At 39.1% G+C, this 23,214-nt stretch overlaps 1 protein-coding gene across 1 annotated transcript in view; it reads left to right on the plus strand.

Annotated features, from left to right (window-relative positions):
* The first annotated feature begins 875 nt into the window (after positions 1 to 875).
* Positions 876 to 23,214, plus strand: part of RPS6KA5 (ribosomal protein S6 kinase A5) — a 78,985-nt gene continuing 56,646 nt past the window's right edge. The window contains exons 1-3 of the mRNA XM_059819879.1: positions 876 to 1,179; positions 13,874 to 13,945; positions 21,973 to 22,191. Of these exons, the coding sequence (XP_059675862.1) occupies positions 1,107 to 1,179; positions 13,874 to 13,945; positions 21,973 to 22,191 (364 nt within the window). The 5' untranslated portion in view covers positions 876 to 1,106. The remainder of the gene's footprint in view (positions 1,180 to 13,873; positions 13,946 to 21,972; positions 22,192 to 23,214) is intronic.

Consider the following 23,214-nt stretch of genomic DNA (forward strand, 5'->3'; position numbering starts at 1 on the left):
CCAGCTGCCCCAGCCCAATAAGGCGGCCGAGCCGTGCCGTGCCGTGTCGCGCCGCACGGACGGGCCGCCGCTGTGGGCACACACGCACCGTCCGCGCCGCGCGGGGAGGCGGGGGTTCAGCAGGCAGTCAGGGCCCTGAGGGACCCCCCCCCGGCCGTCCCTCGCTCCTCCCTGCCCTGTCGCGTCCCTCGGCGAGAGGGTACCCCGCTCCCCCATCCCGCTGCTGGCTCCCCCTCCCCGCGAAGCTGGAATGCTGCTCGGCTCCCCCCTGCCGCCACTGCGAGTGGGGAAGCCGATGGCTGCTCCCCCCCTCCAGTACGATGGAACTGGCCCGTAACCCGAGGGAAGGGTGCCACTGCCGCTTCCTCGGATGATTGCCAGCCCCATTGGTCAATCACCATCTTCCCTTTTCTCTAGGCAACCCAGCGCCCGCCCTCAAGTGGGGGGAGGGAGTGGGAGAGGCGGGCGGGAATGTTTACAAACAAGATTAGGGAGTAGAGGGATTGAGGGGGGGCAGGAGGGCAGAGCCAGCGATTGGCGCAGCCGCTGATCCAATGAGGGAACGCGCCGCTCGGCGGAAGGAGGCACGTAGAACGTTCTCTGCCCAACAGCCGCTGGTGTTCGTTGGCGCGCGCGTCCAATGAGCGATCGGCGGGGGGAGGGAAGGAGGGAGGGGGCGCGAGCGACTGAGTAGGAGCCGCTCCTCACGGCGCCCCCTCCTCCCGTCTCGCTCAGCCTATCCCGGCTGGGCCGCGCTGGGCTCGGCTCGGCTCGGCTCCCTGCTGTTGGGCGGGGAGGGCGGCCGGAGCAAGGGGGAGGGGAGCCGCAAGGACATGGGCTGGCTCTGAGGGCCGGGGGAGGGAAGCCGACGTGCGTGTGCCTCCTTGTATCTTCATAACTGTTTGTTGTTGGGTGGTGTGGGGTTTTTTTTCCGCTTTCCCCGAGGCGGAGGGGAGAACAGCCGCCCCCAGCGCGCCTGCATGGCTCCTCTCCCCCGGAGCGCCCCTGGAAAATAAAATCCGCCTCAGGCCAGGTGACGTGCCCCCGCCTCCGCGCTCACACACACGGGGAGCGGCAGAGGCGGGGGAGCGCCTTCCTGTGAGAACATGGAGGGACCCTCGGGCCCGCCGGAGGAAGGGGAGCTGCCGCTCCTCACCGTCAAGCACGAGCTGAGGAACGGTGAGCGGGGCGGGCCCTGGGGGGCCGGGGCGACCGGGGGAGGTCATGGCGGGGGGGTGTCGACGGAGGGACGCTGAGGGGAGGGCGGCGGGAAGCGTGGAGGGGGTCCCGGCTGCCGGGACTTCGGGAAGTACTGAGGAAGGAGGTTCAAGAGAGTTGATCGGGACCAGTAGGGAAATCTCGGTGATGGGGAAAAAAAAAAAAGAGGATGAACTGAAAGACATGGGCAGGAGCGTCTAAGATGGGGGCGGGGGTCCCTTCTTTTATTTCTGAAAAAAGTATTTCAGCTGGACTTCTGCTGCGTGTTTGGCTCCCCTGTCCCACTTCCCTAGTGGTATTTGACGCTTTTGAAGGACATAAGGGTTAGCCATTCTTTTTTTTTTTTTTTTTAATTGTGTGACTTTTATGGCTATGTCGAGGGGGGCGGGCTGTTTGTTACAGTCCTAAATGTGACAGCTTTTCTCTGACCTCGGTGAAATGCCAAAATTGTAGGGAGGGGAGTATGCCAACATGGAACCGCGGATTTGTCTGGCTTTTCAGTCTATGAATCTTCTTGTAGCTCAGCAGTTACCTGAAGACCCTCTGGAGAAGTAGTTCCACACGTGAGATGTATATGATCTTTCAAGAAACAGCAGAAATGCTCTGTCTTAGATTGCTGTGTTGGGGAAGATCTTTATATATTTTTAATAGGGAGTCTGTGCTTCTCAGAAGTTTCCAGGCAACTTGAATACCGTAGTAAATCTATATTTTACTGTTAATTTAGCAGTGCATGTAAAACATAATCAGGATGTATATTCTCTGTATTTAATAACGATGGAGGTGCTATTAACCCATGTCCTTAATTCCTTTTCTCGCATCTTCTTTTTTCTCCGTGATGAAGTAAAAGTAAGTATATGATGCTGCTCGTCACAAAAGTTTGCGAGAACCGCCCCCCGGCTTAATGTAGTTGACTTTCTCTAATGGGCCGCTGGGGAAGGCAGGTGGTGGTGCTGGGTCTCTTTGGTCACGTTCAGCCTTCTGTCCCCCTGTCACTCGGGTCTAGGGGCTCAGTGGAGGTGCCCCAGCGGAACGTAGCTATCACTGCAGCTTAAAAAAAAAAAAAAAAAGGCACTCTTCCTGATAGTTACGCAGAAACCAGAGGGACTGTAGTTTCCTTCTTTCTTGAAAGAAGCAAAAGAGCTGGTGGAAAACATACTTGTCTCGTTGCGTGTTGCTAGATTTCAGTGTGCAGGAGAAAAAGGGGTAAGGGGAAAGGAAGTTGAACACATTTATTCTATATATTTACCTAGCTGTGTCTAGATTTCTTTTATAAAAGTTGAGGCAGCACATATCCCTGTGGGATAGTTACTTAAAGATAGTTTGAGTAATAAACACATTCATACAAACTAGACAAAGAGCTGTCTAATACAGCGTAATAAGCAATTTTCATTTTGATCCTGATTGATGCTTTATTGATGCAGGAAATACCGATACTTGCTTTTAATTTAAAAATTTTTTTAAAAATTTTCAACCTTGTTTGTGTCTTTTTAAGCTTCTGAAATTCAGCTTAATAGGAATCGGTTGCTTCTCCCCTCCTCATTCTCTTCTCCTTATTAAGTATTTAGAAAACTCTGCTTTCTGAAAAATGCTTTCTAGCAATGGCTGGTCTATTTCTGGAGCATTAGGGTGGAGGAGGGAGCTGCTCTGTCATGTACTCTTGGGAGACTCCTACTCCTGAAGGTGTCAATAGTGTCATCGCTATGCAAGACATATCAAGATACTGTTTCAGAACTTGTCTCTACACAATGCACAGAGATACAATAATTTGAGGAGAAAAATTGCCGTCAGCTTCAGTTGATATAGGAATACATAAATAATCTATAGGATACTTCAGATATTTTTCTTTTTGTTTTTGTACTGGGTCTGGCTGTGTGGGTGCCTAGCTGCTGGCTAGGGTCAACCCACCACAGTTTTAAAGCATGCAGCATGGTTATTTACTTTTGCTTCATTTTGGGAAAGAGGGTGAGGGGATGTGCAAGAACTAGAATTGAAGCCAGAGGATTTTTGTTGCTCTTAAATACTGATGTTGTATAGCATTAATATCCTTTTAATGTGCAATTTGTTTAGATTCTAGTGTTCCCCTCCTCTCTGTTCTTTCTTTGATGTTGCTAGCTCTGTGACTAATTGAATGATTTAGAATTACATATCGAAAATAGCTGTCAGTTGGCAGATGAAAAAGAGGTCAGTCTCCACAGTGCCTTGAAAGACTGTACTATTGTGGTAGAAATAGTGGCTTCTTTGAGAAGGGAGTGTCTCATTTTCATATTGTGGAAGTTGTTGCTTGAACCTCTTGATAACGAACTCAAAGTACAAAGAATTACATATTCAAATCAGCTAAATGCAGGTGAACCTACAGTTATACTTTGTATCTGCAATTACTTGGGTCTTGGAATTGCTCTAAAAATATTAAATGACTTACAGACAGGCATTGATTACGGTTAAGTGAGAAAGTGAACATACTATAAAACTTGAATTTAAGATGGAATTAGTATTTTCAAGAATGAAACAGATAATTGTTGTTACCTTCAAGCAAGTATTGCGGCATATGAAAATGCACAGTTAGAGCATATGCAATGCTATTTCTATGCAGCTCCCAGCAGATTGTTAACCCTATCATACCATGGTTTGACTGCTTTTAAACTTTGACTTTGAAATTACAGTGGTGGCTTTGATATGTAGGGTCAATCTTAATTTTAGCTCTATATCCCATATTCTTAGGGCCCATATTCTGAAACTCCTCTGTTGTCTGACCAAAAAGCAGTTGCTGAAAAAACATTACTTCATAGGCATGTGGATTGGGTCTGTGATAGGAGCTGTGGTGCATAACACTTGAGTGCTTCTGTGAGATGCTGTGTGATTTGCTGTATTACAAATACTGGGCACTGCTCTGTGTATATATATTTTATTTTAATGATCCAAAGAATCAGAATGTCCCCCTACTGCTGGGGAAACTGTAAGCGTGCATGTGCTTCAATGATTGTTCCTTCAGTTGGATGAGACACAGCAGTGACTTTTAGAACACATTTCAGTTAATAATTATTTTCTCCTAATATATTTAGCAACTTCCCCCCCCCCCCCCCCCCCCCCCCCGCCCTTTTTTCCTGTCACACAAATAATTTCTTCTTTGATAGAAACCTCGCAATTCAGCTGCTTCGGAATAGTCACCATCTTTCTTTTCTCATGTTGGGAAGGAAATGAGTTTTTGGGGAAAGTGGAATCACCTTCTCTCTTCAGGAAGTAGAAGAAAAAATATGCCAAAGATCAAATGGTAGGAAGTGGTGACTGTCTCTGATTCCCACTGAAGCATTCCAGTGAAAATAAGAAAAAATGAAATTTTCTGCAGCATCTGTTTCTGGAATCTTGTAAAGGAAAAAGTTTTGGGTTTTTGAAGGCTAACCTCAGTTAGTACAATTTCTAATCTTTTTGGAGACCTAATGAGTTACACATTTTCTGTTTCCTGGTAATGCCGTGGTACTGAACAATGGCAAATGTAAAGCCTATTAGAGAAAAAATTTTGTGTGATAGGGAAGGATATGGGCAGAGAGGGAAAGACTTGCGATGTAGAAAGATAAGAAGGAAATAGAACTGTTAACTGTGAAATTCCCCCCCTCCCCCAGGCTTCTGTCATAGCTCTTGTTTTTGGGGAAAAAAATAAGGATCAAAGGATCCTGAACCTTCAGTGTACTTGACTAGGTAGGAGGTTGCCCATCTTGCAGCATGCATGTGCACTCCCTGCTTTGCCCAGTGAGAGGCAGAGATTAGCAAAACTGGGATCTTGAAGGGAACTTCTGAGACGTTCCATGAATGTATGGGTGATAGGCCATGTTGTTTGTTTTGCTTTAAGAGGTTGTTCTTTTCTTTTTGGCAAGCCCGTTTTGAAAAGAATACTGGATTCATTTAATGCTACCACAAACTTTCGGCCAAAGAACTTGCTTTAGTTTGCAGTTTGTCTGACTGTAACATGTGACATGTGAAAAAGGCATGTATTGCCCAGAAGTCAAAGTAGCAGTGGGCTGCAGGGCTCCACAGGCAGAAGACTTTGGAACTTCTGCTTGAGTCAAGTAGTCTAACTTATAATTCAGTATAAAACTACAAAAAGCTTCAGGCAATAAATACATGGACTATTTGAAGGGTTTAATACTGCAAATTCTTAGTTACCCCTTCTTGAATGAGAACTTTAAACTAGAATGGATTTATTTGTAAAATGTAAGGTTCATGTTATATAGTAAGGCATTGTGAAAATTCCTACGGCCAAAAAACATGATGAATCATGCATTAAATGGAGAATTCAACTTTCGCTGTGGAGCAACACCTGGCACCTCTACAGTATTCTATTTTTTATTTTTAAAAGGAAATGTTCTTATGGAAGTTTAAAGATACTTTTAAAATTATATTTTCTGTAAGACACACATTTTCTTATTTGACTCTACGTACTAATTCTGTATATTGTTTAGAGATCAGGAGATAGTTGAATGTTTCAAAGTTTGTATTGCTTTTACTTCTACTTTTCTCTTTTGAGCACTAAAGTATACGTGCTCTCATTGCTGTGGGAAGTATAAAGAGTGTTTTAAGAGAGTAAGTTTATGAATCATCCTTAATACAACTTAAATCTCTGGATTTTACTCTTGTAAAGAATCAGTACTTTTAAAAATGTTTTGTAGTCTAGGAATTTATTGTTATTTATCTTTTGGTAACTTTGATTACGATAAGCTTTGATTATGAAGGAGGAGAACGGCTATTGATCTTTTCTTTGGTTCTGCGGCACCCCACCACACCACCCCCCCGCCCTGGCCTTGGAATCTAACAAGCCTGGCTAAAATGATTGGTAGAAGGGTCTGGTACCATTGCTCATTTTGCTCTCATTGCTTCAGTGGTATTCTATAAAATGTCTAATATGTGAGGACTAGTAGTTGCAGTCTTTGTCAGCCTGTTGTTTAGCTTTGTTCCAATGTATTCTAAATGTTATGGTTTAAAAGCTCATGCTGGATTCCACAAAACAGTAAGGAGACTTATATGCCACTTTAATGCACTTTATGATTTTATTCAGGAGCAATTCAGAAAACACTCGCCAGAGTTGCTTAAACATATGAGAAAGCTGCCAATCACACCCTCAGATACCCAGGCTATATCCTTCATGTAAATATTTCTGTTGGATCCCCTTCATTGATTGGCATCATTTGATATCTTGTGGTCAACTTTCTTTCTCTCTCTCTCTCTCTCCCCCCCTCTCCCCCTCTCTCTTTTTTAACCACTATACGATCCTAATGATGAGGTGCAAACTCTAAGATTTCTTTGCTTCTGACTCATTCTGGAGATAGGCAGATTACCTGGTTTATGAAGGACTCATGTTTTGCACAGTCGCTTTATTTGTGTTTTGTTTTCGGATCTATTGTGACTGTTTCCTCTTCCCATTTTTTGTTGGCGTCTGTAAATATTTTATGCTGGCTTGGACAGATGCTTAAAAAAGCTTTACCTGAGAGAGGATAATTCTGAAGTTTCCTGGTTAACGTCTGCATAAACTAATATGTAAATACCTTCCATCACCATTTAAATTATCAGTTGTTCTTCCTTTGTTGATAAATTAATCTACATGCATATAGTGTCCGAAGTGCCTGTGATTGAATAAAGTGTATTTTTTGGAAGCGTTTTACTGATTTTATCTGTTATTTTGATCTGACTGTTTCAACTCTGTTCAGCGTTAGATTGTCTGTAACAACTTTATTCATTAGAATCTTGCCTAATTACAATTTGGGGTTTTTTGGCTATTATGTGATGTGTAGTGTTACTGCTCGTTAAGCTTCTAGCTAACCATGGAGGTGCTTCTGTGTTGAATCTTGGTGACCTCATAGTGATTCATCTCACAGTAATGACAAACCTCATAGCAAAATTGCCTCTGTAATAGCAAAAGGGCTACTGCTAATGAATGCAAATGGATCTTAACATAGAGCATTTTCCAATCCAGACTATTGTGAGTCTGGATTGTTAATCTCAAATGCCTGCACTTTTTTATCTTTATTTCAGTTTCTGATGTGCAAATTATAACTTTGGTGGGATAGTCTTCCGCAGCTTCAGTCTATTTTCATAATGGTAATGATAGTTTCCTGTTGTGTTCCCCACAGCATTTCATGCTTCTGAATTTCCACATACTTTATTCTGCTTAGCTAGTACTTCAGAGGTCTTTGTCATCTTTGGCTGTGTAAAGTTTTGGCTTCCAGGCCTTCTAGAATGGGATCAGCAGCTTTGGGAGATCTAGAATTTTTTTTTTTCAGTTCAGATGGTCTTCTCTGTAAGCATCTAGTATTATAGAGAATGAACAGTTATCACCCCAGTTATCTTAGTTGTGATCCTAGAGTTCAGAGTAACAGGAATTGCATTTTCTCTTCTTTGTTGTGAGTTCAGAACTGTGTTCATGTTTTATTTTTGGTCTAAGTTCTTTGGCCTAAGAAAAATGCAGGTAGTCCTTGAGATGGTATGCTTTTTAAATTCCATTTTAAGTTTGTAAGATAGTTCCCTGTCCTGATTAAATGGTACTCTTGTTCAGTGACCTGGCAATTACTAGTTGGTGATGGTCTGTCAGATTTCAAGGACTGTGGAATATTTTTCACTTCCCTTCACAAATAGTTCTCGGTTGCTGTAACCAGTTACAATCGAAGTATGATTTTATATATAGCAGAAAAACAAATATGTATAGCAGAAAAACAGTATAACATCCTAGATGCATTTTCTTCAGTGTCTTAACGAACAATAGTTGTGTGGTTTCTGTTACGTGGTGGGTTTTTTCCCTTTTCTTTCCCAGAAATGAATGTGCTAGTTTTGCTTAATTTCAAGGAGAAACACCCACTCTTCACTCTGAGTAAGGGATAATCTCAAGTTTGTGTTCATATAACTTTGAAAACAGCATCTCTGCTTTGTTGCTATGACTTAAAAAAGTAGATCTGTTAGGTGGGTGGAGATGGGCCATTTTCTGAAGTAACAAGTTAGAATCAAGTTGATCTTGGTACCAGGCATTGGACACCTAATAGTTTGAAATATTACAGAATGCCTTCTGTCCTGTCTTCCTTCTTACTTTCTCTATTCTGCTTTAAACTGTCTGAGGTTCATTGTTCTGCTCAATAAAACAGCAGAGCTGGTCTCATGTTGCAAAGAATAGCAGAGACAAGTTGCAGCTTTCAGGCAAAGCTTGTCTTTGAAGGTTGCTTGATCTAGTTCAGTAGAGGAAGCTCTAGTTTCATTTGTCTGCTTCAAAACCTGTCTGCAATGGAGTCCAGAAACTGGACATAGCACATTTTAACTTGAAAACAGCCACTGTTGAAATATTATTTCTTAAGGTCATAAAAGTACAATTAAAAGCAAATAGTCATTACACCATGCCAGCTTGCACAGTTCTTAGTTCACACTTGGCTGTCTCAAAGTTGAGGTATAGTGCAGGTGACAGTCATGTTTCATGTCATCTGGAGATCCTCCATCAAGCAGAAATACTTCGTTCTGGTTCCCAGAGTTAAACAGACTGTCCTACTTCCAGGGGACTGAGAACGACAATACTGATCTCCATGCATTGGTGTCCCTGCATGTGGAAGTTTGTCTTTGTAGTGGGAATATTTCTAGATATTTGCTTTCTTTTTGCCTTCAGAGATGATAATTGAGACCAATACCAGTATTTCCTCTTTGTTTTTATGGGTGCCATGATGTCTTGGCCTTTCCCTTTAGTCTTTGTTTCTGGGTTGATCTGTTGTATCTCGCTGTTGCCCTCAGCTACATACTCTCCTTCTTACTGTGTTGGTCCAATGCTGATTACTGTGGACTACAGTAGAAAATCAGTAAATGGAAGCTTTTCCTAATTGTGCACCTATGCAGTTAACTTGTGTCCTAGAAGGTGCCGTCAGCTTACTGCTTTTTTTCATGATGTACCACTGTACTTTATACTGCTGTGTCATGTGTAGCTTCAGATCATTTGTGGAGAAACTCTCGTCCTGTTGACTTGGGCAGTACTTTCTTCCTGTCCAAGCTTAGTTCCTTTACTTGGTACTCTTCAACTGATGTGTCAACAGACTTGAAGAAAAAGGGCATGGAGAAGTAAATTTTCTGTTTCCAAAACTGCTTTCCTTGCGCTCAACTCTTAATTTAAGAGCTTTCCCAAAACTGCTGTTTCTGAATGGCATCTTTGCATACACTGAAATGTTACGGTACTATTTGTTGGAAATACTGCTAGCTAGATGCTAGAGTGTACATCCTGCTGCACTCTTGACAGATACGTTGTCTTCATGCAAGTTGCACAGGCAATTGTTGGGTCAGGTTCTGATACCAATACTAGCATGGTGATGTCTGAGGTGGGAGAAGCCTTTCACTGTTCTGTCAGTGGTAGTAGCAGTAACCTTCTTGTTGCAAACCTTTAAAGCCTCTCAAACTTGGAACAGTTGTCTTGTAATTGCGGAAAGCGTTCTTTGTGAAAGGTCCTCCAGCAGTGGTCATCTGGGTTTCTGGGAGCGACTGGTGAATAAAATGACTTGATCTTTGGGGATTTATGCTCCTGAAAGCAAGTTGAAGGAAATGTCAGTATGACGACTTTAGTTCTGGAGCAACTGCACCTCATCTCGGCTAGAATGTTGAAAAGTGCTGTGCCTGGTTTCAGCAGATGAAGACAAAAAACTGCTTTAGCAGTGTCATTGGAAAGAATGTGGCACAGACACAAGCTCTTCAGCTTGCTTTTCTTGGAGTATGACTTCAGAGATGGACTGAGTGCAGCAACTGAGGCTGTTGGAGCAAGCCATTGCCAGCTGTACCAACACTGCAAGAACAACTTTATGGAAATTGTTAATCTTTCTTGTAGCTTTGAAGATTTTTTTTTTAATTAAGGATATTTCTACTTTTTGCTTTATAGGGAGTAATTCTAAGAGAGAGAGTTTGTATGTCTCAACTGTTCTATCATACCTCTGTGTTATGCAGCACCTTTTAGGTATCTGAACTTGCGGGACAGCTTTTTTCCTCAGTATAATGCAAAAAGAATGAGGTGGGACTTATTTTACAGTGATAATATGCTTTTTTTTATTTTTGCTACGAAAATAATATTACAATAACCTTCAAGATATTTAAATACTTTTTTTTAGGATAAGGCAATTAAACATCCTAAATGGAAGTAAAAATGGGATTAAGTGGATAGTGCAAAATTACGGCTCACAGTGAAACAAGTACATCATAATTCAAACTAGGTATCACTCAGCTTTTTACTGTGTAAGCTCATGAAAGTGGGAAGGATTTTACTAATGTTATTGAATGTAGAATACAAGTTAATTTGAGTTTATGGTACAGTTTAGATTAATGGATTGAGTTTAGGACTTGATATCTTTTTAGGACTATAGCCAGAACTACATATCTTCAGCGTGGTACTGGAGATGCAGTCTTTCTCTGTGTTCCACTTTCAGTCTTCCTATTCAGTTCCAAGAATATGGCAGGATTAAATGACTGTTCTGCTTTCCAGAAGGGTGTTTAACTGAAAAGCCTTCTGCTGACAGCTCTTAAAGGATGTGAGATGGTAAAACCTTTATGGAGTACTCCATAATGGAAGATCCAAATCAGTGGATTTCTCAGTGAAAAATTTCTTCCCACTCTAAGTTCAGCACTTACTTAGCTAGTATCCAGAGTTCTATGTCCTGAATCTCTTCAGTGATATACACTGCTTCATTAAAACTGTGGACACTCTAGCCCTGGTCTCTTTAGGATGGTCCCTGACCCCTCCTGTCCCTGGCAGGAAAGACGCTGTTTTGAAACTGTATACACTGAGTACCATTCTCTGTACTTGTTAAGAAGAGTAATATGTAATATTAAGTTGCTTCAAGACAGACTACTTTCTGACTGTAACACAAAGTACTGTAATTATATAGATACTAACTCAGTCTAGAATCACAGAATCACTAAGGTTGGAAAAGACCTGTAAGATCATCAAGTCCAACCATCAACCCAACACCACCATGCCCACTAACCCATGTCCCACAATGCTGTGTCCACTCGTTCCTTGAACACCTCCAGTGAGGGTGACTCCACCACTTCCCTGGGCAGCCTGTTCCAGTGCTTGATAACCCTTTCTGTGAAGAAGTTTTTCCTAATATCCAATCTGAACCTCCCCTGGCACAACTTCAGGCCATTTCCTCTCATCCTATTGGTTGTTACCTGGGAAAAGAGACTGACACCCACCTCGTTACAACCTCCTTTTATGTAGTTGTAGAGAGTGGTAAGGTCTCCCCTCAGCTTCCTCTTCTCCAGGCTGAACAACCCCAGTTCCCTCAGCCACTCCTCATAACATTTGTGCTCCAGACCGCTCACCAGCTTCGTTGCCCTTCTCTGGACATACTCCAGCACCTCAATGTCCTTCTTGTAGTGAGGGGCCCAAAACTGAACACAGGATTCGAGGTGCGGCCTCACCAGTGCCCGAGTACGGGGCCCGATCACCTCCCTACTCCTGCTGGCCACACTATTTCTGATATAGGCCAGGATGCTGTTGGCCTTCTTGGCCACCTGGGCACGCTCCTGGCTCATATTCAGCCGGCTGTCGACCAACACCCCCAGGTCCTTTTCTGCAGGGCAGCTTTCCAGCCACTCTTCCCCAAGCCTGTAGCGTTGCATGGGGTTGTTGTGACTGAAGTGCAGGACCCGGATTTGTGTTACCTGCTGCTATTCCTTTCTTGGCACATGAGTGCATTTTCCTTACTGCTGACTTCAGCGATGTCTGTGATGTAGCACTAGCAACAGTATTTGTTCTATTTGCAGTGAAAAAGAGTGCAGCAAGCTTCAGTTCAACTCATGTGGTGCATATTGCCTCATTGATTTGTTAATGATTTCGGTACTGTCCTGCCTAGTATACGTTATTAAAATGGAACTGATCACAAAAGTAATATTTCTCTAATAATAATTTCACTGTGCTGTGTGTTTTGGGGTTTTTTTCCCCACATGTAGCATAAGGATAGCTTGTAGATTCCCTCAGATTTCCAAAAATCTTTGTCATATTTACTTCTGTTTGTACAAGAAAAAAATCCTGAAAGTTCTTCTAGACTTTCTAATCTCCCAGTAATTTGAAGTGGTTTCTCTGCATTTATTCCAAGTTTGATTAATCCCTCATAAAGATGAATGATAAGAATTGAAAATAGTATTTTAGATGAGATTTCATCAGTGCCTTGCATGAGAGCACTAATGTTACCCTTTCCCAACTAGATGCATTTTGTTTATGTGTACAGATTCCTAGGATTGTTGGAATAAATCACGAATTTTCTTTTTCATTTATTTAGTGTTTGGATTTTTTTATACTTGTTCCTCCTTTGCAGAGAGATGTCTTTCTGAAGCTTTAAGTTTTCTGTTTGTTTTGAGTTGTTGACTTACTGCAGTTCTGTGAATGGATATTAACTATACGTTTTGATAATTAATTCAGAAAGCACACTGTCTTGATAAAGTTTCTTAGAAATATCAAACCAAATGAGAATTTCTGTTGAATGGAGTAAGTTAATTTCAGCATCTCCTATCAAAGAGTCTTCCTGTTTTGATTGAGATCTTTGTATTTGAAATCTGTGGTGCTACTACTGCAAGCTTCTTGCACATCTTTCCTAAGCCTCTTTTTTTTTTTTTCTTACTAGCCTTTAGACATACGGTTTGGCTTGAAGTTGCTCTTTGAGAGGCATTCTTTTAGCAGCCGTGCCTTCTTATGCAGCTTCTGCTGCTTGATGCTGCATCCTTAATTATACTAGTAAAACTGCTTATGCAGCTGCTCATTAAAGTGTATCAGGAACTGAACTTCGTTAAGAGTAATCAAACTTAGCTACTTTTTTCCCTTACTGCTTTTAACCTGGATCATTTCAATGAGCAGCTTTGCTGAATGGCCTGCAGTCATATTTGTGCAAATGGATGGATAATATTATGATAGGAATGAAAGATGGAAAAAATGGGAACTGCTTAAGGCATTCTTTTAAGCAGCCTATAAAAGAAAAAAAACCCAAATTAACAACAAACCAAACCACCACAATTCCTTTTTTAAATAGGGCTCTTTACTTCCCTGCTTAGAAAAATGTCTGTTAGTTAAAAAAAAAAATAGTGGTATAGATTTGTATAAACGTAGAGCTTCCTCCTCCCAAACTCCCCAACAAATGAAACAACTTTGTAGGAGCTTAGATTTTTCCAGACTTGTTGGTTGTGTAGACTCAAGGTCTTTTCTACTCAATAGTAGTGGAGAGTCTTCGTAGGTTTAGTAATCCTGTGTTAAATGCATGAATAGTCATTGGAGCTCTGCTTATGTCATCCCAAGCACCATATAATCCAAGAAAATGAGATTATTCAGGGTGCTAGGGCTAAGGGATGACCTGATTGCTCTTTGTATCTATGCAATTAGAGATTAGGCTGTTTTTAGAGGTGCACAGTGATAGGATGAAAGATAGTGTATACAAGCTAGATGGGCTTCAATTATTATTCTTTTATACCTCTGGGAATACCGATGGCAGCAAGAAAATTGCTCTCCCTTGCTTTTCAAATTAGAAGAATACAGTATGCAACTGGAATGTCCTTTTAGTGCTGCTTATTTCGTTCATCTGCTAACTTGTTTTTACTGAAGCTGTAGTAATATGTCAGAATGATGTTTCAGTGTACTACATATCTGATGTGTGTGTTTTTTTTCCTTCAGCAAATTTGACAGGCCATGCGGAGAAAGTTGGCATTGAAAACTTCGAACTCCTGAAAGTTCTTGGAACAGGGGGTAAGATGCACTATTTTTCTAAGTTGAATGTTGGAAGCATTACTCTTAAGCATAGTTTTGGTAATTGGAACATTCTTTAGGAAGATATATCACTTTTGTATTGCATAGAATAATTTTCCTCACTTTTTTCTCACAAATGTTGCGCAAAATTGGAGGTCACATGTTCTAGCTTACAGCACTTTTGAAGATGCACTTTTTCAAAAAGTGGAAAATAAATGGCTTGAGATTTGTGACAATTAATACAGTTTGTGAAAAATCTGATCTAAATTAAGGCATGATCTTGATGATTTCATTAAATTTTCAGACTATGTTTTCATAAATTCTGGAAAAAACCACTAACTTTAGTGTATTATTGAATAGGATGCTCCAGTCTTTAACTATATGTTTTAGAGTTGGCATTGGCTCTGCTAGTCTTTTTCTGTCCTATTCAAATCCCAGTAATTAAGATGGAAAATGTTGACTGTTGTATTGTGGATTTCAGCACAATGTTGGAGATTTTTAGGATGTCGTAGGATGGCTGACTGTAACCAACAAAAAAGCTTTGTTTCTCCTTTGTTAAAGGGACACACACAGGCCCATACACAGACCAAAAGTAATGGCTTTTATTCTTAGTGGTTTTACGCATTTTTTTTTTTTCAATATTAACATTAGAGGCAGTGTTGAATAGATTGGGATAATCATGAAGGTAGACTTCAAACTATTTCAAGAACTGACTAAAAGATTCTTGCAAACTTTGAGATTGCAGGATACCCAAGGTGTCCTTGGATTGGCATTTATAGGAAGAGTAGTATTTTTTTTTTTGTCAAGGAGATGCTAGTTGTAGTTTTTTAATATGTAATTTCAATCATAGCCTGGGGGTATGGCTTCAGAAATCTAGACCATCAGGGCAGTCAAGAAGCTTTCTTCAGTCTTAAGCTTATCACAGCTAAGACTAGTGCACTAGGTGTGTCAGAGTTTGCTGCTTGCCAATTACTGGACAGCATTAAATGCAAATGGCCTGACCAGAATGGAGCTAGTTCTGTTTGCTTTTGGGGTAGTGTCCATCTGTGAATTGTCAGTGTTTGCAGCAACATGGAATAGCTGGAAACAGGACTGGAATGGACTTGAAGAGGTCTCTAATTGCTTGGCCCAAGACATGGTCAGTTACACCTGCATCATCCCTGACAACGATTCATTCTTAAAAGCCTACAGTAGTAGAGATTCTGCAACCTTCCTAGATGTTTTTGCAGAGGATGTTTAATTTCCTAGCTTGAGAAGCATTCTGGGGATTGCAATAAGCAAAAATCCCCTCTCTTTCTTGCAAGAGGTTTCTGAAAGAACATTATTTCCCAATAGGATATACCTGTGTTAAGGCACTTTTGTAAATATCATCCAACAAAATTTTGATGCAGCTCTGAACACCATCTTGACTTGCAGTGTATTTCTAATTGTTACGGTCAGAAGAGTTTGTGTCCTTTTCATTGACTCAACAGAGCAGAACAGAAACTGAAGTAACATATTGGCCATTTGGCTAAGATGATCCTGAAATGTTCTACTGTGAAATAAATTTTTTGAGTATTGGGCCTACAGTTACAGAACCACAGAGAACTTGTGCAAATTGACTTTGGTGCTGTTAGTTTAATAACATACAAACCCCTTTGTAAAAACTTAGTTTTGGGAAGTTCTATAACTGCCTTGTCAATAACAAGAATTATTGTGCAAGCACTCCGTCTTAAGTATGGAAAACCAACTTAAATGCCGTAGACCTTGCAGTATCTGCTGCATGTGAAAAGTCTGGGGCTATACATTCAGTTATTTAGCTGTCTTACTGACTGTATGCTTCTTTTGTACAATGTTCCTTGCTTTTTGCCCCACAATTTCCGTAGCAGAGAGATTATTTTTCAAAAACTTGTAAGACTCTGACCATCTGTTTGCATGCAAATGTTTCTACAAGATCTTAAATGTGTTGTGTCATGAGTTGTGGGGTCCTGTTTAGGCCTGCAACTTCTTGTTCTCATACTTGAATTGGGGTTGGAGGAGTGAGTATCACTAGTCTGACTTCTCAGTTCTTTGTACCAGAACTTATGTTTACGAGGGGGAATGAGAAGAAGCATGAAGAAAACTGTCTATAATCACAATAACATAAATCAGAGATATTTGGAATAGCAGGCTCTTATTGCAGACTTGTCTTAAATAATACTGTACAAGAGTAAGGCCTCATTTAGAACTTGTACTCTCTTGTACAAAACTACTTGTCTGCGTTTCAGTTGTCCTTAGGCTTGCTCTCACAAAAAATGAGGAAAAAGTACAGAAGATATTTGCATGCCTTCCGTATTGATACGTAAGAGTCTGAATTATCTTGTTCTGTAGTTTTTATTCTATTAGAATAAGAAAAGAGAATATTTTCTTTATTGTATATCTAACTAATTTCTATCTATGTATAGTTGGCAATCTGATTATGGTGAAGCCAAATGCTGTCCTGCTAAACAGTAACTGCTAGGTTGCAAGTTGCAGGGGCTTATTAGATGCCATTTACCTTTCAGCCAGAAAAAAAAAGGATAATTTCATTATTTCAGAAATTTGAAATATTTCAAGTATTTTCAAGGCGGGGGGGGGTTTGGGGGGTTGTTTTATTGGGATGGGGTTTTATATATTTTTTTTCTTCATTTTTAGTTGGGGTCTATGGGGAAGGCAGGGTGATTACTAGAACCTAGAGACCTCTCCAAACAACCATTTTATCTCTATTAGTGACAGGGCAGGGTGATAAGAGAGAACCATGGATTTTTTGTTTTCAGGGTGTTGGGGTTTTTTGACAATTCTGAGATCTTTTCTGTTCTTTTATACTAGTAAATTCTATGAAGTTGAAGATGGGGCTGGGTGTTGAGGTCATCTTAGACAAAGTGATTCACAGAGACAAAAGGGATCCTGTTGCTTTTTTGTGAGGAATTTAAAGAAAAATGAGGAAGAAGGCATCTGATGGCTTCTGTTTACATGTGTACTTTTAGGCAAGAGCTATGTTTACTCTAGCAGTGAAAGCCTTATCCTGGTGTGAGCTTTTAGGTATTACTGGTATTACTGTAATATAGCTAAAGCTAAATAAAAGCTGTGATGCTGTTTTAAAATTCTCCACTGTGGAGTTATGCAGCATGCAAAGTGTTTTCAAACCATTAGATACTTAAATGATCTACAGTAATGTGAGGCAGAATATATTGAAAACGTCAGTCACATTAAGTGATGACTGTAGATGCTATTTTAACTAATTACAATATTTTAAATATAGTCTGCTATGAAGCAACTGGAATAACTAAAGATACTCAAAATATGTTAAGTTAAATGATACCTTGCTTAAGTATATGTAATTGTGGTAGTTTCGTATAGGCTTGGTGGTGGGTTTTTTCAGGTAACAGCAGTGAAGGTTTATTTAAATTTTCATTTTTAAGTTTTATTTTTAAAGAGATAAAAAAATAAGATTATTAGGAATAGTGTCCTTGTATACTGATGTTTCTCTTGTGGAAGTGATTTTTTTTTTTGTGATAACATTTTCTTCATGCTATGGCTTAGCATAATTTCATATTTATTATTTTCTTTAATTTGCATTTCTTTCTTTTTTGCATTTCTTTGTCTCTTTGTTCCTGTACACATGCATGTACCTGTACATGTTCCTGTAACAAGCATGCTTGTTATATTTTGCTTTTTGGTGTTAAAATAATATCATAATATACGCATTCTTCTTTTGACCTGAGTCTCCCAGGAAAAGACCAGGGAGCAAAAATCTGAGTTAGTAGCCTTTTAACCTGAGTTGGATCCTTTTACATTGCATTAAGGAGCTATTAATAGAATAAAGTTCCCCATTGAAGAAATCAGTAACACTTTACATCGGTAAAACAAAATACATGACAGTATGCCACTGTTAATAAAGCTATTAATAATGTACTTGTTGCTCTGGGAGCATATTATTGCTTACTTGACTTCTATGACTTGTCCATGTTCTACTTGATACATATTTTCTGAAATTCCAGTCTCTTTTTGTTTAAGTCCTTTTCTCCTGCTGTTACTGTATAGTCTTGCTAATTTGGAATTTTCAGATTTCCTGTCCACTGAAGTAATGTTTCCAGCTGACCCTCCTATGTAGTTCAAGCTTTTTTTCCTGTGACATAGAAAACTAGTGTTTGTTCTATAGAACAAGGTTACTTTATGGCAAAGTAGTCTCATTCTTCCCAAAGCCATGAAAGGAACAACAAAAGAAGGTGGCTGTGTTTGGTTTATGCATACCCACTTGGCTTATTTGCTTCTTTCTTTATGAATGTGTTCTTAAAATAAATAACCCATTAAGGTAGAGTGCATTCTTTTCTACACATAGATTATTCCTTTTTTCCTACTCAACTGTTGCTGCTTCTGATTTTAATAAATGCTACTTTCATACAGTCTTTCAACTGTGCTTAAGAAGAGACAATGCAAGTCATTCCTGAGCATGTGCCCCAATATAATTCGGTCTACTGCTTGAACCACAGTCCATTAATGAAGACAAAAAATAACTAGAAACAAGAATATTAACTGCCATATAAAAAAGAAAATATTTTATACATGATCTTTTGGAATTAAGTGCTTATATGGGAAGGATATTCTCCTTATATGTGGAAGATGCTTAGAATCTGAAAGTTATATTCATATGAAGGGAAGAAAATCGGTAGAATGAATGTCAGATTTAAATATCAGCTCAAAAATCTTGTTATACAAGAAGTTATAATGAAGTTCTATCTAAGAGGTCAGAAAGTATTCTGATAAAGTTGAGACTGAAATTCAGTTAGATCTTTCAAAGCATATTGAAGGAAATATAAAATATTCTTCTCTCATAAAAGGAGGGGAAAGAAAGAAGCGGAGTTACTGTGCTCAGGAGAGTGAGCCAAAATTAGGGAGTGTCTAAAAATAATTCCAAACTCCAATTAATATTTTACTTCAGTTTCTGCTGAGGACAACTAAGATGAATACTGAATGGAAGGTAGGATGGCTAATCGGAGTCAGAGTTTGGAAATAGGAAATTATTTTTCTGATTTCTGAAGAGCAGACTGAAAAGAGGGGACAGTGTTCAATCTAAGACCCTGGAACCTGGGCAAATTCATCCCATTCATCCATCAGAGAATTCTGAAAGAATCTGGACATTAAATTGGAGATCAGTAGCAAAGATTCTTGCTGCAACTAATGTCAGGTGGTTCAGTATAACTGGAGAGAATAGCAAATGCAATCCTGTATTTAAGAAGGAAAGAAGGAAGTAAGATGATGGTCCAGGCAGCTATTGGTTAATCGTTCTGACTTCATCTGACTTCAGCAGTGCCTTCAAAGCAATTTTGAGGAAAATAATTTCTCAATTTTTGTAATAATAAAAAATGAATGGCATGCTTATCCAGTGGTAGATTGTCTTACATATGATAGCCTTCATCTAACAACTTACTTTCTTTAAAAAAGAAGAAAAAGTTAGGCATGTATTGCCTGCCATACCTATCTACTATAATAACATTTACTTTTTTAAAAAAGCTAAAGGTAAAAAAGCAAAAAAGGCACAAAAGCAAAATGCTGATAGAAGGTATGTTTTAAGATGCAACTTACTGTCCCCTGTCACTTTCTGCCTTTCTTGTTTATCATGTCACTCACTTGTTTAATGGGATAGGGAACTTGTTCTTGGGGAAATAATATTGTTGAAAAAAGTTCATTAAAGATTCTTGCCTGTCTGATATTTGAGGCCTTCTCTGTTATCTTTCCTTATCTTTGACAGTTTGGTGGTGGACAATAGAAATTGGAAATGCTTGTTCAGAATGCTATTATTTGATCTTTGTTAAGGTTTTTGCTTGGCACTTTTTTTTTGTTATTAGCTGCTGGAGCTATATGCCCTTCTGACTTTGCCACATCCCAAATTTTAATTCATATGAACAGATACCTCCACAGTGAGAGTTCTGCCTCCAAATTCTTTAGGAAGATTAAATCTAAAGACTATCTTAAGAATAAAAAGTGCAGAGGAAAGAGGTCATTAGACATATATCATGCAAGAATGCAGTCAAATTTATTCAAATCATTAATTATTTTTTACCTCTGAGCCTTTCCTTGTTGTTGTCTTGATTATTCTTACACTGACAGTAAAAAAGTAATTTAAGAAAGAGGTATAGCTTATGTTAACACTTGAAAACATTGCTTTAAAACTGTCTGTATACAAATGTCAAGTTTTGATGGATTTAGAAGTCCACATAAACCATCCTGTGTGCTATAAACAATAAGAATTGCTTGCCTTTTTCTCCATAAGTATTAGCTGGTATGATGCAATGGCTTAATGTGCTTGCATTTATACAGAAAGAATAAAGAAGCAAAGAATAATTTATATTTTTAATCCATTGTTTTTCAGCAAGTGTGTACTTTAGAATATTCTAATGACTTGCTGAATTCTTACTTATGTGTATTACTATGAATGTGTATTCATGAAAAAGGCAGTAGTGAAAGGAAGGTTTTAACCCCCAATTATATTTTTCTGCCTCACAAATTAAGTGGAAATTTGGTATAAATTGCTGGTATGAAATCTCTTATTTATCTTACAGGCCTGATATCCATATCAATCTGCAACTAGTAATTACTTTTTTCTTTAACTTTAAATTTTTATTTTTTTTCTTAATAAACTGCAAGGTCAGTCTAACACAGTTTGTGTTTGTGTATGTGTGTGTATATATGTAGTATGTATTATAGTCTTTTAGTTCTTCCATAATTTAAAATATTTTTAATGAATCTTGGGGGTGAATATTTGCTGACTCTGTATGTTTCTTTATGGGGGATATATTGCTGGCTAAATACTTCTGCCTTGGAACTAGTTGAGATGTGCATCAGATTTTGAGAATGAACATGAAAATGTGGCTCTTTGAGAAATTAAACCTTTTCTGAAATAAGATTATCAGGTAAGGGTATTCTTGCAATTAGCTTATATGCGTTCTCCTTGCTGCCACTCAAATGAATTGCTTTTGCAGTGTTGTCGTTTAAGTAGATTTTTTGTGATGATATCAGAGATTCTGGTGTTGAATATATCATGAGTCATTTGATTAAAATAGTGCTACTTAAGATTTATTCTCATCAAATCTGCTGAGAATCCTCATCATTCTGTCAGTCCTTTTCAGATTTCTGAAGAAACAATTTGTACCATGGTAAAGCTTTATGTTGCAAATTCTTTTATGATAACATTAGTATAGTTTCTAGAGATTTCCTTACAGCTATTACACTTGCCAGATAATCTTCTCCTATGCTGTATGTAAAGCTGTAGTAGATGCTGTTAATGTACTGCTAGCATTCTGCCACTTAAGATGCATTATTGTATGTTTTTATAAAGTGTGATTAAAGATACAGGTAGCCAAGTGTTAATATCTAGGGGCTTTTTGTTTATTTCAATTTAGCTTAACTTAATGTTCTCCAACATTTCTGATAAAACTAGTGTTTCCTGGGAGCCTAAGGAAACTTCTATTTAATGCTCTAAACTGGGCTTTTTAGAGAGGCACAAGGAAGTTCAATGTCAAGCTCCAGCTGAAAATTGGTGAAAACTAGGGCTGTTCCCTTAAGCAGTTGAGAAATACAAGCTAAGGCCATTCTCTGCACTGTTTTTGTTGCGTGTTAGTAGAATGCAGAAGTGTTATCTACATTTTTTTGAGAAGTAACTCCTTAAAAAGGTGTAAATACTACTTTTGGAAGCAGTTGGTTTTTTTTTTTAAACCAGTGCTCTCAGTAGTAGGGGGTCTGTTTTTCAGATGCTAAAAATAATTTAACATCCGATATTTGAAAAATAGGTGAATGACATTAAAATTGTGCATATGCATAACAGTATTACTGTGGTCACAATATTAGTCTGTACAACCTTGATTCAGATCACTTGTGTCTGTACATCATGACAGGATTTATAGCCCATGCCTATTTTACTGTACAGTTCCAAGGAGCCCTTTTTATTTAAAAAAAAATAAAAATGTCCATGTTTGTGGTGACTGTTGTTTGACTGTTGGCTTTTTTTTTTCCCTCCCCACTTTTTCAAGCTTATGGAAAAGTGTTCCTAGTAAGGAAAGTAAGTGGCCACGATGCTGGAAAGCTGTATGCCATGAAAGTACTGAAGAAAGCAACAATAGTTCAAAAAGCCAAAACAACTGAGCACACAAGGACAGAACGACAAGTGTTGGAGCACATTAGGCAATCACCATTTTTGGTCACGTTACATTATGCCTTCCAGACAGATACAAAGCTTCATCTCATTTTAGGTGAGCAGTTTTCAGGATTCAAGTCTTACGTTAATGAAAAAAAAATAATCTGCCCTTTTATCTCCTTAATGTTTTGTAGGTTTTTTTTCATGTGGTCTTAAGTACTGTGTATTTGGAGATTGCATTAGAGACCATAGGAAGTAAAATACTGTTCAACAGTGTCTGTATTTGTGGTTTTCCTGTTTGAACTTCAGTGTGCTACTGTGACTTCAGGGCGGGGGGTGGGGAGTATTATCATTGACTTCCATGCAGCAAAAAATGTATATGACTAAGTACCCAAACCAGAGAAATATTTTCTTGAACTTACCTAAAGATGAAATTTTGATTTGCACTTTTTTAACCATTATTATATACTGCATTAGCTTTCTACATATTTTCAGACAAACTGCTACCATGAATGAAAAAGTTCTTAATCTGTATGAATATGGGCATTGAAGTGATTAAATATATTTTCTCTGCATGCTGCCTTTGCGTATGTGGCACAGAGGTTATTGGTAAGGTGAGATTACCAAACATGACTTTGTTACTGGGATTAGTTGGTCGGAAAGAAGAAAAAAGTAAGGAAAGCAGCAGAAGGCCTTCTAGTGCAAACATGCTGTACATTTCACTCTAAGAACACGTTGTATATTGACCTCAGTGTGATCAGTGGTTTTGAAATATTGTCATCTGTGACTGAGGACAGGGCTACCTGTCACTATGTTGACCGCTGTTTTAGCACTGAAATGCTGCAAACTGAAAGATTGTATCAGGCAGGTCTTTTTTCTGAACAAATGTGCTCGTAATGTTGGCAATGCCAGTTAAAGATGATTGTACTTTCATTTATTTCTGTTCAAATTCCTTACCACACTGGAATGTTCAAGTTGTTGGTATGGAATCCTGCTGTAAAATGCTGGTGAAAATACTTGTGTTGTGGATCAGTTTCTTGTTTTATGCATTATGAGACCTCATTTTGGTAAGTTCTACCAGTAACTTTCGTAAATCTCCATTTACAGGAGAGGCTTGATAAAGAACTATTGTATAGCA

Source organism: Gavia stellata, chromosome 7 (assembly GCF_030936135.1).
Source record: "Gavia stellata isolate bGavSte3 chromosome 7, bGavSte3.hap2, whole genome shotgun sequence".
Classification (NCBI taxonomy): Eukaryota; Metazoa; Chordata; class Aves; order Gaviiformes; family Gaviidae; genus Gavia; species Gavia stellata.